Raw genomic sequence first — 16524 nt, 5'->3', positions numbered from 1 at the left:
TTGTCCGTGTCTATATATGTCAGGTCGGGTCTTACACTCCACCTCTCTGGGAACTCCCAGGCCCTCCAAAGGCCTATATCCCCTGTGAGTGACAGTTGTAGTGTGTAAGAACACTCAGGTCTCTCTTGAAAAATACAAATTATTAGTATGACAGAAAGGCCAGAAGCATTATTAATAAAAACAAAAATGTTAACCATCTTCCAATAAACATTTTATTTGTATAGTCATAAAAAATGTACAAAATCTACAGTGCAAATAAAACACATGAGTATAGGCCAGTTTACTTCTCAACCACAGGGAGGCACTTTAACACCTTCTCATCAACAGGCCAGAGGAATTTATGCAAACACAAGGAAATCTTACTGTGTCGTACCATTCGTAAACACTATGAAGAGCTCCAGTTCATTTAGCAGATGCAAATCTGACAGGCAAGCGTTTGAAAATATTACTGTTCTGCTGTGATTGCCATGTGCTTGCTTGTAGCTTCCTTCAGGAGCAGGAATAAGCTTGCAGGAACACTAACCAATACATATTTTAAGAGTAGTTAATAAAGCTCAGAGTCTGAGATAAAACACACAGTGAGAATACAGGTGTCTGTTTTTCAGTTTGCTGTTTGTACAACAGGTTTAGCTACATTCTTAATAATATGTAAACATTCATTTTCACATGAGCATCAGCTGAGCGTTTGTACCTAAAGTGGCCGTAACAGCTTAAAATATGTAGTAGTGTCAGCTTTTGTGTCAGAATACATCGTGACAGTGAATGCGGCAGTTATATGAAACATCAGTGCAGCACTTTCTGTCCAGAAGCACAAACTTGTTTTTTCTTCTGAAAATCAGCGAATGAAAGAAAGGAAAAATACATAGAAAACTATTATCTCTTATCCCACAAAGGTTGCTTTTTAAAGCAACCTCAAAAGTTTATATATATATATATATATATATATATATATATATACACACACACAGAGTTGTGTAAAAATGAATGAATGAATGAAAAGCCTGAAATAAACTGGTAGGTTTTATGGTAGGACATCAAAAGTGCAGGTGCACTTGAGGTCTCTGAAGGAGGAGCAGTCAAAGTCAGCCATGAGAGTTTTCTTTCCGGTCTTCTTGGGAAAAAAGGGCAACTGGATACGTATCCTGTTGCTTGGCCTCAGATTTGGAAGTCTGTGGGAAACATAAGAGTAATACAGAACTGTTAAGGTTGATGTTTAGTTTGTGGATTTGACATAACATTTTATACACAGTAACAACTCGCTAGAAGCCTGTTGAAAAGACAACTTTGCCAGACATCCAAATAATGTTGAGATATGGTAAAATCTGAAAACTTCAGACTGCGGAAAAGACTTTTACAAAGAGATGACCCTCTTATCATTATTCCTTCAAGGGATTTTGCTGGGGCTACGTTCTTTAGAAAGTCCTGAGGCCTGTACTATGAAGCAGGATTTGGGCTTATTCAGGTAACGTCAGAGCTAACACTTGTTTTTCAGCGTTATAAAGGTGGTTTGCTTCTCACTGTTGTTTATAGTTATGTAACTTATGCTGCAGACCTAAACCGCTCCAGAGCAGGTTTTTATCAATATTAGAGAGACAAGCAACCCATTTGTACTTGTGAATTCAAATTTGGGTGGCTGTAGCTCAGGTGGTAGAGCAGGTCATCTACTGATCGGAAGGTTGGTGGTTCGATTCCCGGCTTCCCCTAGTCTGCATGCCAAATATCCTTGGGCAAGATACTAACCCGAAATTGCTCTCCGATGCATTCATCGGAGTATGAATGTGTGTGAATGTCAGTTGTGCTTGTGCGAATGGGTGAATGCACAAGTTGTGTAAAGCGCTTTGAGTGCTCAGAAGAGTGGAAAAGCGCTATATAAGAACCAGTCCATTTACCATTCTGTTTTTATATTTAATCTTCATGTTACTCTCAGACCCTTAAACACTTCCAGAGGCTGCAGGAGAAAGAATAAAAATTAAATTCTAGATTTTCCTGTCTTAATGATAGAGCATTGACCCATTCACTCACACAGTCAGTATTTTTACTGCCTTTCCCTCTTGGCTCAAAATAAATAATTAAGGTAGCAGATCTTTCACACATACATGCATGTTTCCTCCCCATCCACTAGACCACTTCCAGAGATAGTCAGAGTGCAGTCCGTCAGCATCTTGTTGATTGGGTTCATGAAAACTACTTCAGCAACTGTCCTTTGGTTCAGTCTCACTGGACCATTAACCTGAAAAACAAAAATCTCACTGTTTACTTATTAGTCAGTAAAACAATGTAAAAATCTTTGCATGTCCAGTTTTGATTCCAACCTGCTTGAAAATATAAACTACAAATTATACCTTCAGTTTATCCAGCCTCTTTTTTTACCATTAGCAATGCATGAAAAATAAACATGATAGCCCACATCATATAAAATTACAGATACAGGAGTCACATTTCAATCCTTAATGGACAAACACAAAATTTGGTATAGAGACCAAAGCTGCTGAAGATGAACTGTATAAATAGGAACTGACTCATCATCTATATAGGTCAGGCTCAGTTTGAGCTATACCAACTTATAGCTAGTTATTTTATTTATTTGTTTTGTGCTACTTTAGCAAGCTTTTATGCATCTAACGCACTTGTGAACAAAAACAACAACAAAAAAACAAAAAGAAACATGTCAGCTGAAGCATTATTTGCTCAAAGTCCTCCTTTGGCCAAGAACAGCCTGAATAGATGCTGGCATAGTTGCAGACTTTAGTTTTATATATATATATATATATATACACATGCATACATATAGACACATATACATACATATATATAAAAAAAAAACACCCAGCACGCCCCTGCGGGCGGTTTATCCTTCAAGCTCGGGTCCTCTACCAGAGGCCTGGGAGCTTGAGGGTCCTGCGCAGTATCTTAGCTGTTCCCAGGACTGCGCTCTTCTGGACAGAGATCTCCGATGTTATTCCCGGGATCTGCTGGAGCCACTCGCCTAGCTTGGGAGTCACCGCACCTAGTGCTCCGATTACCACGGGGACCACCGTTACCTTCACCCTCCACATCCTCTCCAGCTCTTCTCTGAGCCCTTGGTATTTCTCCAGCTTCTCGTGTTCCTTCTTCCTGATATTGCTGTCATTCGGAACCGCTACATCGATCACTACGGCCGTCTTCTTCTGTTTGTCTACCACCACTATGTCCGGTTGGTTAGCCACCACCATTTTGTCCGTCTGTATCTGGAAGTCCCACAGGATCTTAGCTCGGTCATTCTCCACCACCCTTGGGGGCATCTCCCATTTTGACCTCGGGACTTCCAGGTTATACTCGGCACAGATGTTCCTGTACACTATGCCGGCCACTTGGTTATGGCGTTCCATGTATGCCTTGCCTGCTAGCATCTTGCACCCTGCTGTTATGTGCTGGATTGTCTCTGGGGCATCTTTACACAGCCTGCACCTGGGGTCTTGCCTGGTGTGATAGACCCCAGCCTCTATGGATCTTGTGCTCAGAGCTTGTTCTTGTGCTGCCATGATTAGTGCCTCTGTGCTGTCTTTCAGTCCAGCTTTGTCCAGCCACTGGTAGGATTTCTGGATATCAGCCACCTCCTCTATCTGCCGGTGGTACATACCGTGCAGGGGCCTGTCCTTCCATGATGGTTCCTCGTCTCCCTCCTCTTTCTTGGGTTTCTGCTGCCTGAGGTATTCACTGAGCACTCGGTCAGTTGGGGCCATCTTCCCAATGTATTCTTGGATGTTCCTTGTCTCATCCTGGACTGTGGTGCTGACACTCACCAGTCCCCGGCCCCCTTCCTTCCGCTTAGCGTACAGCCTCAGGGTGCTGGACTTGGGGTGAAACCCTCCATGCATGGTCAGGAGCTTTCTTGTCTTTATGTCAGTGGCTTCTATCTCCTCCTTTGGCCAGCCTATTACCCCAGCAGGGTACCTGATCACGGGCAGGGCGTATGTGTTGATGGCCCGGATCTTGTTCTTACCATTCAGCTGACTCCTCAGGACTTGCCTGACCCTCTGCAGGTACTTGGTGGTTGCAGCCTTTCTAGCGGCCTCTTCATGGTTCCCATTTGCCTGCGGGATCCCCAGGTACTTGTAACTGTCCTCTATGTCTGCAATGTTGCCTTCTGGTAGTTCAATCCCCTCAGTTCTGACTACCTTCCCTCTCTTTGTTACCATCCGACTACACTTCTCCAGTCCGAACGACATTCCAATGTCATTGCTGTATAGCCTGGTAGTGTGGATCAGTGAATCGATGTCTCGTTCACTCTTGGCATACAGCTTGATGTCATCCATGTACAGGAGGTGGCTGACAACTGCTCCGTTCCGTAGTCGGTATCCGTAGCCAGTCTTGTTAATGATCTCACTGAGGGGGTTCAGGCCTATGCAGAACAGCAGTGGGGACAGAGCATCTCCTTGGTAGATCCCGCACTTGATGGTAACTTGTGCTATGGGCTTGGAGTTGGCCTCTAGTGTTGTACGCCACATCCCCATTGAGTTCCTGATGAAGGCTCTTAGGGTCCCATTGATCTTGTACAATTCTAGGCATTCCAGTATCCAGCTGTGGGGCATTGAGTCATAGGCCTTCTTGTAATCAATCCAGGCAGTGCACAGGTTGGTCAGTCTGGTCTTGCAGTCTCGGCTGATTGTTCTGTCTACCAGTAGCTGGTGTTTTGCGCCTCTGGTATTCTTGCCAATTCCTTTCTGTGTCCCGCTCATGTATTGACCCATGTGCCTGTTCATCTTAGCCGATATGATGCCTGACAGGAGCTTCCATGTAGTACTGAGGCAGGTTATTGGTCGGTAGTTGGAGGGGACCGGTCCCTTCTTGGGGTCCTTGGGGATCAGGACCGTCCGGCCTTCAGTTAGCCATTCCGGGTGTCTCTCGTTAACTAGCAGCTGGTTCATTTGTGCTGCCAGACGCTCGTGGAGTGCAGTCAGCTTCTTCAGCCAGTAGGCGTGAACCATGTCGGGCCCTGGTGCTGTCCAACTCTTCATACTGGAGACCCTTTCTTGGATATCTGCCACTGTGATGGTTACTGGACCCTGTTCAGGGAGGTCGCTGTGGTCTGCCCTCAGATCCACTAGCCACTGAGCATTGCCGTTATGGGTTGCATCCTTCTCCCATATGCTCTTCCAGTATTGCTCCGTCTCCAGCCTTGGTGGTGCTGTTCTCTTATTGTTCCCTTGCCACTGAGAGTACACCTTTGCTGGTTCTGTGGAGAACAGCTGGTTTATTCTCCTGCCTTCTATCTCTCTGGTGTACCTCCTCAAGCGTCTGGCCAAGGCTGTGAGTCTTTGCTTGGCAGTTTCCAAGGCCTCAGGTATGGACAGCTTGCTGTATTTCTTAGGCACCTTATTCGTCGCACCTTTCTGCAACTCCGTTAGTTGGCTAACCTCCCTCCGTGCTACTTTGATCTTGCCCTCTAGCCTCCTTCTCCATGGAGGGTACTGCCCCTTGTGGCTGTTCAACTTGTAGCCAAGCATCTCACTGATCACTGCTGCCGTATTGTAGATCAGCTTGTTAGTGTCGGTAATCGTGGTTGTAGGTATTGCCCGTAGTGCTGCATTAACATCATCTAGCAGACCTTCTGAGGGTACTTCACGTAATCTTGGTAACCGGCTACGGGGGATCCAGGTTTCAAGCTTGGCCATGATCCTATTTTTCAGGTCAGTTCCTCTCGCACTCAACGATCCTTCTCCTATCGCACTTGGGGCTATGTACCCAATCTCGGGTGGGGGTGATGATATCTCCCCCCTGACCTGGCGTCCTGACTCCTCCTTGCCGTAGCATTTGTGTTGTACCTCGTCAATCTCTAGCTGTGAGAGCAGTCCCTTCTTTCGAATGTTGGAACACTGAGCTACTAGTTGTTTCGCCGTCATTGTGGATGTTGGGTATCGAAGAATCCATAGGTCCCTCATCCTATTCATGTAGCCCCTTCCGCCGGGGTTACTTGCGTAGTAGCATTCCAACAACGCCCTGTTTTCGTCCCTTGCCCACCGATGCCTTCTTATACCGATATATATATATATATATATATATATATATATATATATATATATATATATATATATATATATATATATATTAGAAATTATATTCTATATTTATTTAAAGGCATATAACATAGTTAAATATAATTATATTATAAGAGTATTTAGAGGAGTATGTATATATTAAGTATAATATATTATTTTATCAACAATCAACAGCAGTCAGCTAATGTGACAGTTACTTCGAACAAAGCAACATAATGATTAAGGAGACACAGAGATGGTAGTTTTTTACTCACTGTGATGGACATAGGAGGATTCAACAGAATGACATCATTCACTGCTAGGTATACATTTCCTGGCTCCAGCTTATCTGTGACTACAGCTGAAATCTTCATGCTGTCAGAGCCTACCATGTGTTTGTGGTACACCAAGAAGGGGACCAAGATAGGAATGGACAGATCTGGAGCAGACAGAGGGAGTGAGAGACAATTATAGTTGTTGCAGTCCCCCCACCAGGACAAATAAATAAAAACACTTGTGAGAAACTCCTCAGCAATTTACCCACCTTTCCCAGGCTGCAGTGTCTCTTCATTTGTCTCAGTCTGGATGTTTTCAAACGGTGAGCCATTGTATCTCATGGCCTGGACGCTGATATTGATGGACACAGGCCTGGCAGTGCGGCTCACACTGTTCAGCACCAGCTTCAGACTCACGTCCTGACCGTCCATTGGCTTGGATACCTGCAGCACCACAAATTCAATTCAATTTTATTTATACAGCGCCAAATCACAACAACAGTTGCCTCAATGCCTAAAGTACTGTTGGGATTTACGCAGGCGGCACAGTGAGGAGAAACTCAGATTTTTGACACTGACCCTGTTCGTATGTATTTCTGGGAGTTCTTATTTTTTTGTTAATAGAAAAAATGTTAACAGTGGAAAAAAGGTCACTGCTACATTCGTAAAAAGTAGACAGAAATTCACACAACAAAGATAAAGGTAAATACTAAAATATATTTAAGATCTACTTGAATAGCTCTAAAAATAAAAACATATATAAGGAACTGAGATGTACCTCTTCAATTTGCATGGATATTTGTGGAAGTGGAAGGATGCTGTCATTTGTATTATTTGTAGTCTCTGTGTTGTTCCCTCCCCTCCCTCCATTCCCAGTTCCATTTGTTGTTCCTCCAATCCCAGTTCCACTTGTTGTTCCTCCATTCTGGATTGGATTATTTGTCCCTCTATTGTTCTTTTCCTCTTCATCTCTGGAGTAATCTCTGGTGAGGGCATATCTAAATACAGTTCTCTCCTCATTAGACCCTGTAAGAGTGGAAAGTTTTAGAGTGAGAGTGAAAATTAATTTTGTTAAAGAATTTCTACTATGTCTTGACCAAAAGGTTTTATTTAACCTTCTTATTAGTATCAGAAAACAGAGAACACAGTCACCAAACCCATTTTTATTTGTAATCTCTTTGCAGATCGCTAGTGAACCGTTAAAACAAGGTTTATATAGTATTTTTTTTAACCGAATACTATCTGTCATTCAAAGAACCAAAGACAGCCTAACTTAGCACAATGGACTGTATATAAAAAGGCGGATGCAACATCCTGTTCTGTTCATGAATTTTAATTTTTGTTGCCATGATGCCAGGTCTCTCTTGGAAATTAGATTTTTAATCTCAATGAGATTTTTTACCTGGATAAATAAAGGACAATTTTTTTTTTTTACACTACCACTCTGTTGATCTGTGACCTTAATTAACATTTTGGTCTCACATGCTCATTTCAGGATTTATGTGACACATCAAAATGCTCATTTTATAAATAGGGGTGGTATAACAGTGGTAACTTCTGACTGACAAATCATTACCAGTGTCATGTCCCTTGTGAGATCTACTTTCATAATATCAGGATGGTAAAGAACAAAATTCTCCATTTAAGTCTTCAAGAAACACGTCTTTTAGGTGAACCCACCTTCCTTGTACTTGTAGCTGTCTGTGATGTCCAGCCTTGTGTTGGAGCCAACAGCCTTGGTGGAGATATTCTGTCCGATTCTCTTGGTGTCAGAGAAAATATTCACCATTGTGCCATCAGCTTTACACTGCCAGGACACAAAGAAAGAAACACGATAGAAACCAAAATTTGAAATAATAAATATTGCTATTATACTAAAGGCTGCTCCTCTTTTGGTGCTGCTAACTATGTTATTTGTGGATTTATATAGTACAGCTCTGTTCACTAACCAGCCAGTCAATGCAGTCAGCATTGACCATAGCATAAACAAATGGGGCATCATATTTTAGATCGATTTCTCCATTCAGGATGGCTTTGACTGAGGCTGGACCGCAGCAGTATGCACCTGCAAAAGGACAAGCAAGAAAAGCCATCAGATGAACATTAAATAAAGAAACATGCTTTACTAATACAGAGTAGTTTTTATTCTAACTTCATGGCACTAAATATGGAACTTTCTAACCATGGAGCTGCCATCACTAACAGCACTAGATGAAAAGAAATCACACAATCGAATATCACATTCAAAAACAATACTTAAAAATTGTTGGTATATTTACTGGCAAAAAATGAATAGTTAAAGTAGGAAAAGAAAAGTCATTAGACAAAGGAAGAAAATCTGAGGAGACAAGAGTTCATACCATCGCTCTTCTCCTGTGGCGTTGGATCCAGAACTTGCCAGCCGTCATATTTACCATCTTTTCCCAGGTCAGTTCGCCTCATCCAGCACTCTAACCAGACATGATAGTTCCTGAAACATAAACATGACACAAAATTCTGATGTTGGAGTCAGTGGAAACACAACAGTGGCTTTAAAAACTCGAGAACATGGCAAAGAAGGCTGGGTGATTCACTTCAATTCAATTGAATTTTATTTATATAGCACCAAATCACAACAACAGTTGAATCAAGGAACTTTATATTGTAAGGTAAACACCCAACCCTACCCTAAGCTTGAGAAATGGCACCATAAATCACACTAAGGACATTCTTTCTATTGACAGATTAAAAGCTTTCAGACAAAGTCACCACTCCCAAAGCACACAAGACATACTTTGTAAAACCACAGTGAAGATTAAAAGCCTTTTAGACTTTTGGACACAATTTCATTTGTCCTCTTTTATGCAGTCTGACATATCAAGAACAAGATGGTGGTTGAGTACTAATAAAACAGAAAAAAACAGCAAAACCTTTTGAAAGTCAACCCTGTAGCTCTATAGCGTTTCTGGTGTTTGTTTTTCCAAAACCACTGAAAATTGGATAAATTATAGTTTGTTGTATATAGTGCCTCTCTGTTTTTTAAATTAACCTTATTTAGTTCTGTGAGAAATTAAGACTGTACAATGCTCAGGGAAACTCTCCCTCTGTGTGTGTGTGTGTGTGTGTGTGTGTGTGTGTGTGTGTGTGTGTGTGTGTGTGTGTGTGTGTGTGCGCGCGCATGTGTGTGTGTGTGTGTGTACAAAGGAACTGTTCAACTCTTTACCACAGAATTTAGTTCTGATCTGTATCTCTCTCTGTTTGCTTTCTCAATATAAGCCATATGAGCTTGTGTCATCTTACCAGACACTGTCCTTGGTCTCTTTCTCTCTCACTCCATAGTCAGCATGGTACACATCAATGATCAGATTCTTGTTGCTGTCGTGAGCTGACTGGTAGTTGGTGACCACACGGCATGGGATGCCCAGCAGACGCATTACTGGAAATACAAACATTAAAAAAACAGATTTTTTAAAAATGTGATATTTGTCAAATTGTACATTAGTTTAGCATCTTATTGTTAAATGTTGTTGCACTGGCCTAGTGATGGAAAGTTATAAGGAAAAGACAAATCAGTAAACCACTAAAGCTATGGCTCACCAGACTTTTAGTGTAATCCTATATTAACACTAGAAAATTGGCAATTGTAAACAAACTTGAGACTTTGGTACATATACCTTGCTAGGACCCTTTTGCCTCCACAATTGCCTTTATTCTTCATACATATATTCAACAAAATGACAGAGACATTCCTCAGAAATTCAGAACTGTTCTAATCCACTGTGGTCATATAGCAAGGGACATGGTCAGTGGCTACCCTCAGGTAGGCTGTGGCATTTAAATGATGCTCAGTTGGTAAATTGGACAAAGTCTGCAAAGAAAATATCCCAGACACCATCGCTCCACAAGTACCAGGCAGAACCGTTGATACAAACGAGGACAGATGTCATATCGCATGTGTTTCAGGTTTAATTAATATTCCTTGATTTATTGTTGCTCATGGGTCTAGTTCTCTTTATGGTTTTCTGCTTATGTTATACTTATAGTTTCTACACTTTAGGTCTCTGCATAGTTGTATTGTAGTGAGTGGTTATTTGAGTTATTTTTTCCCTGTTATTAGCTTGAAGCCATTATCCTCTGACGGCTATCAACAACAAGGCATTTTCACCCAGAGAACTGCTGCTTATTGAGTTTCTCTTTTAAGGACTTTAAACCTTAGAAATGTTTGTGAAAAAACATTCCAGTAGATCAGCAGTTTTTGAAATACTCAGACCAGCCGACTGGTAGGATCAACCACGTAACATTTAAAGTCACTTAAATGTGAAGGTTCTCAGTCATCCAGGTGATACAACCTTTCTCCCCAATTCTGATGCAGTTTGAGCTTTAGCAGGTCTTCCTTACCATGTCCATCCAGCCATCCTTTCTCCTTTGCTTATCTGATTCAGGGTCGCAGGGGGGCTGGAGCCTACCCCACCTGCCATAGAGTGAGAGGCAGGGTACACCCTGTGAAGGTTGCCAGTCTATCGCAGAGCACCTTCGCCATGTCTATAGGCCATTAAGTTTTTGAGTTGTTGCCCTGTGATTGGCTGATTAAATATTTGGATGAATAAAAAGGTATACCCAACAAAGTTGATAATGTATGTAAACTAAAGCACCTGCAATATAAGGCAGCTTATTTCTTATTTCTCATTTCACTTGCCTAAACACATACTGTATATATAACAGATATTTAGGTATGTATTCATATTACCCACCTAAATAGATACTGTATGTAAGTGAGGACTTGCAGAGTTAGCCAGTACCTGAACACATCACTCCTGCAAATACCCAGCACTGTCCATATTTGACTGGGTGGCAGCCGATGTTATACCAACGCTTGAGGATGGGATAGCTGCCAGACCAGTGAGAGGGTATAGTTCCACCCCAGAATGGAGCTGACCACCGTCCCTCCAGGACACCACAGTCATCCATACTGTTGACCTGGAGCAAAACAGGAAAACAAAGGTGAGTGAGTGAGTGAGCTTTGGCTCCCCTCAAAATTACTATAAAGCATTAATTAACAAAAGGTTTTGTTAATTAATGCTTTATAGTAATGCTTTATAATTAATGTGTTATTTTGTTTATGATGCCTTTTAAACGTTATGTAAAATGCTTTAAATTACCTTCTTGGTGAAACTTGCAGTTCAGTACATCTGTCCAAAACACATGTATATACATAAATATCCTACCATGGCGCTGACCACACGGCTGACGTAGATGGGGTTACAGCGAGCAGAAACGTCATTAGCTGCATTTGCCAGGTGTTTGGGGTTGACATCCAACATCTTAAGACAAATCTTCATCATGTCCTCTTCAAACTAGACAGGAAGAGAGCAGCTTATCTTAAACTACAGTGCTGTAGGTTATTCGTACTTAATGGCAGAGTCAAAAATAATCGAAGCATTTACATTAACTAATTAATTCTAAAGTAAAATATTAACTTGAAGCAGCTAATATCTAAAAATGTCACTAGTCTATACTTCATAATAGCATGTTAATAATGACCTACAGTAGTCTCACACCATATAAATATATGTCTCTCCGATTAAGGAGTTACACCTACAAGCCATTAACAGTGACCATCTTTTTTGCGCCTCTACCATACTGAACAATAGAACTCTTAGAATAAAAGACTGATTGGTAAAAACATGATTAATGTGGTACTTTTCGGTGTCGATTTATCAAACCTAGAATCACAAATCTACTAAGCCTACACAGTGTGTGTGTGTGTGTTTGTACCTGCCCAAAGTCCCAGTTAATAGATGTGATGTAGTTCCCACTTCCTTTGTAGATTATACCACGTTCATTCATCACAAACTCCTGTCTCTCTTTCTCATCCTGCATAAACACTGAATCATCTACAGAGGCGGGAATAGGGATAACCACATGAGACAGACGGATTAATGGATGGATAATAGTGGTTTTAAGCAAAACAACAGCAACAGATGAACAGTGGTGGAGAGCCTGGAAAACAGGTCGGCAGATAGAAAGATAACTTACCAGAACACCAGGGATTGAAGAGCACAACCAGTTCTGCCAACAACGTTTCCTCATCCCTATGTCTGGCGGTTAAGTTGTACTTTCCGATTGGAGTGTCAGCTGGGGGGGTAATGGTCAAATTCAAGGAGCCTGTTGGTGGGTTGGATCCCTTCTCTAGCTCCACTTTCCACACTGCCTTTGCTGATGGCGAACGCTGGATTCTGTCTGGCATACCAAAGCATGACTTTGTTCCCAGGTCCTCAGATGGATTTTCTCCTGTAGAGAGGATTCACAGAGATCATAGATGTGACAATACAGTACCAACAATACAATACTCTGTAACTACAGACATGAAAGACAGACATCATTAACCAGTGTGAGTTACACCTGAATCATTTCCAGTAGTCAACACAGGGCAAATGACAAAATTTTACTGCATGAAAATGTTCCCAAACACACTGTCAATGCAGAAAAAGTATATCTTCATAGAAAAACACATAATAGAACAAAATTAATAGACTGTCCCATTTTGATGGAGAATAGAATAAATGACAGCCAACGTTTAAAAAACAATCATTGAAAGCTACTTAAAACTACAAGAAGGCTTGCCTAATAGAGTTCAGGCTGCATCGAGGAACAGAGGTGGCCATACCGAATACTGATTTTCAAACTCAGAATTGTAAAAATTTTCATTTCATTGCTGTATTTCCCAGGAGTGGCTCAAGACTTTTTCACAGTACCCAATGCTCATTTTGAAATTGATTGCAACAGAAGGCTGAAAGATAGTTTAAAAGACAAACAGTGGTCATATCCAACTGTGCTAACTGGCAAAACACCTTTAAGTAAAGCTTAGTTTATTTATAAAAAGAGCCTTTCACTTATGTGTCATGTCTGGCTTTTTCCTCACCCTTTCAATTTTTGCCACACCCTCATGGGTTTCACCTGATATTATTTCTCCTGATTGCCCAATTAGTTTTTTTTTTTTTTTTTAATTCCATCAGCTCATTAGTAAAACCTGCTTTTTGTTGGGAATACCTGATTCTGGTTCCTGTGTTTGGGTCCTCTTTTTAAACTACACTTAACCACATGTAGCTGTTATTTATTATTTAAATTTATATTTTGTATTGATTTTCACAAAATTCTTCATATGTATCCATACAGATCTTTCAAAAATGTTAATGTCAATAATAAAAATAACAGCAACAAAAAAAACAGAGAAAACAAAAGTAAGCAAACATGAACAAACTCCTGTTGATACATGGAAATCAATATTCAAACATCTCTTTTATTTACTATAAAGTGTCACAACTGCAAACTAAATATTTAAATTTAAAAAATATAAATTCAAATTATATAAACCAAACATGCACAGTTTGCAGCTATCAATTCCTCAGACTGACTTTCTCCTGGATCAAAACCTTTCCAGAGCTCAAAAAGGGTGCCTTCAATGGGCTTGGAGGTTTTTGCTTTGAGTCCCAACTAGGGCTGTCAGCGTTAATCGCGTTAAAATGATGTTAACGCCAAATCCACATTAACACAGCATATCCCCATTAACGAGTTAACGCGGATCACCCTTTGTATAGGGCTGCCAGTGTTGGGAAGGTTACTTTTAAAATGTATTCCACTACAGATTACAGAATACATGCCCCAAAATGTATTTTGTAACGTATTCCATTACATTACTCAATGAGAGTATCGTATTCTAAATACTTTGGATTTCTTAATATATTATCATGCTTTTTACAACTACATGAATGTACTATTGCTGTGTGATTTATTACTATTACTGAAGGTTACTCGCCATACCAATACCAACTAGATTTTTAAATCTTAATATAAAATGAGTAACAGTAGGGTGGACATTAGGTAAGGTTGCGCTTTTTGCAACGATCTCGTATAGAAAACTGTTTTTCGTGTATATAAAACAGGTCCTCTGGCTAATACGTCAGGTTCCGTGTCGAGTTCATAGCCGAAAACTAGCTTTACTTTGTTGTCTGGGTCGACTTTGCTAGCGAGAGACAGAGAGAGGCGTTGAAAGGCTGCTCCAACGGAACTTGCTGTTTCGGAGGAAAACACGAACACAGTGTAGAATAGAGTCTTAATAGCTTACTTACAACTGGCTAATACTGCCCATGAAGCTACATTGTTTAGGCCTATGCCTGTAACACTGTGCCTATTGCCTTCATATTAAATAATTTTTGAACAATAATTCAAAAAAATATTTCATCACATCATTATAGCAAGTAGAGTTGACATGGGCCGCGAGATTGAGACACAGACATTAGAGCCTTTTAATGCGTGTTTTGTTTGGGTTTCCACTGGCGTGGAATTACCAAGGACAGAGAGGGCATAGCCTAACATATGAAACAGGAAAAGACCGCCGTGTAATCCATTTATTTCAACAGAGTAACACCACCTTTTTAAACGGTAACTGTAACAGAATACAGTTACTCATATTTTGTATTTTAAATACGCAACGTTTGTACATGTATTCCATTACTCGCCAACACTGCGCTAATACGTTAATCAAGCTACCGCGCTAACCCGTTGACGCAGTCCAGCCCAACACAAAGGGTGATCCGCATTAACCCGTTAACGGAGATATGCCGAGTTAACGTGGTGTTGGCGTTAATTAACGGTGATTAACGGTGACAGCCCTAGTCAACAGCTTTGGGTCAGTAAATGTTTGTTCAGCGCCCATCAAACAGCATCTTCTGTACACTTTGGACATATTTTTTATTATAAGGATTTAACTTGGGAGGGTTTACATACAATATGTTTGCATTTTTTACAAAAAAACAAACAAAAAAACATTATTTAATGGTGGACCAACCTGTTACTGCTGTAAAGGTGAGCGGGTAAAGATTGGGGTTGAACGGCTGTGTCAGTTCAACTTTCACGGTGAACCGCTGGCCTCGCCTCACAATCAGCTGATCCTTTGAGATTTTTTTGGTGCCATGTTCTGTGTTGTTTGTCTCACAGTTGAGATTCACTCCTTTAAAAACTGCAAGAAATGTAAAATAAAATATAGAAATGTTAACTGTGAACAAAAATATCTGAAAGTCAGGTCACAAAGTGAAGTCTTTATTTTAATAAACTTATTTTTAATGGCATGACACTTTAAAAAACAAACAAACAAAAAAGAAAAGAAAAAGACCAATATCTGTCATCTCCTGATACATTTTAACTTGGTTTCCTGGAAAGATTTGCAACTGAAGGATGCAAAAGGCTTTAAGCTTGCTACACCGATACCTTCTCCATGCTAAAATAGATGAAGATTTTAGTGACCTCGATTCACCTCAAAAAACTGCCTCAGCTTGTCAAAAGTCTCAATTCTATTTAGCAATTTGGTGACAGGAACCCAGGGCACGGCAGGGTGGAGATAAAACTATTTAAACACTGTCATGAGAGTCATCCAAACGTCACAAAGTTGAAGTTACATGTCAGGAAAAATATGCATGGATTGGGCATGCCTCAACAGGGCAGAATCAGTGATGAACACAATGCTCGTGTCTCGACCAAACCCCAACAGCATGGTAATAAAAACAAAACAAAACAAAACACAAACCTCACATTTAAGGCCTACGGGTATGTTCAGGAGAACAGGTGAATCCATAGAAAAGCACTGCACTGACAAGTAACATGGAAAACTGAGACACAATTCATAAAAACACTTAAGCACAAAATAGTGAGGTTTGGAGAGACTATCTTAACACTTTGTCTTTTTCTATATTGATATGAGAAGTACTTTTCACAGTCAAACTTTTAATTTTAATGTTAGGAAACAAGATTGAACAGGTTCTCAGTGTGTTTGAAATGAAAAGTGAATTTATAACTTTTTGTTAGGAGAGATGAAGTTTTTTAGATTTCGTGGTGGGTGAGTTTGGTTTGGGTGTGTGTGAGGGAGGGAAAAATGCACACACCTGCTTTCATATTGTAGTTAACTGTCTACATTTTGTCACTATTACTCACATTTTTAACAAGGGTGTACAGTAAGAAAAAACCCCCAAAACTATAAACTTTCTTTAGATTTATTAAACTTATAAATCTATAGCATGTAGAGTTCTCCCCTTGGGTAGATAAATTTATACACATTTTTTTTTACTAAACATACATGAAGGTTGGCCTGAAATACACACTGAAACACCTGAGAGAGGGAATGCATTTAAGGGACCTCTCCTTAATATCTATAGAAAGTTTTGGCTGTCTGTGACATTAAAGTCAGTCTGTGAACGCTT

At 40.4% G+C, this 16524-nt stretch overlaps 1 protein-coding gene across 1 annotated transcript; it reads right to left on the bottom strand.

Annotated features, from left to right (window-relative positions):
- Positions 1–945: 945 nt before the first annotated feature.
- LOC146670280 (protein-glutamine gamma-glutamyltransferase 5-like) lies at positions 946–15269 on the bottom strand. Its single transcript, XM_085407104.1, has 14 exons — positions 15120–15269; positions 12308–12562; positions 12047–12165; positions 11497–11625; positions 11071–11248; positions 9572–9707; positions 8653–8762; positions 8242–8357; positions 7973–8099; positions 7071–7318; positions 6562–6736; positions 6293–6456; positions 2097–2230; positions 946–1169 (listed from the first exon to the last, which is right to left on the bottom strand). The coding sequence occupies exons 2-14, from the start codon at positions 12516–12518 to the stop codon at positions 1022–1024; spliced, it is 1995 nt and encodes a 664-aa protein (XP_085263230.1). The 5' UTR covers positions 12519–12562; positions 15120–15269; the 3' UTR covers positions 946–1021.
- Between the last annotated feature and the right edge of the window lie 1255 nt (positions 15270–16524).

This window comes from Rhamphochromis longiceps, linkage group LG5 (assembly GCF_057381845.1).
Source record: "Rhamphochromis longiceps isolate RC_006_pf linkage group LG5, R_longiceps_female_GT1.1, whole genome shotgun sequence".
NCBI classification, from domain to species: domain Eukaryota; kingdom Metazoa; phylum Chordata; class Actinopteri; order Cichliformes; family Cichlidae; genus Rhamphochromis; species Rhamphochromis longiceps.
This window is presented reverse-complemented; position numbering and strand designations above follow the sequence as displayed.

Excerpts from the sequence above, each read along its gene's own strand:
- LOC146670280 (XM_085407104.1), bottom strand. The coding sequence starts at position 12,518 with ATGCCAGACAGAATCCAGCGTTCGCCATCAGCAAAGGCAGTGTGGAAA. Across the intron at positions 12,166-12,307 it reads CTTCAATCCCTGGTGTTCTG|ATGATTCAGTGTTTATGCAG; the intron begins GTAAGTTATCTT and ends CCGCCTCTGTAG. Across the intron at positions 6,737-7,070 it reads TATCCATGCAAATTGAAGAG|GTATCCAAGCCAATGGACGG; the intron begins GTACATCTCAGT and ends GTGGTGCTGCAG.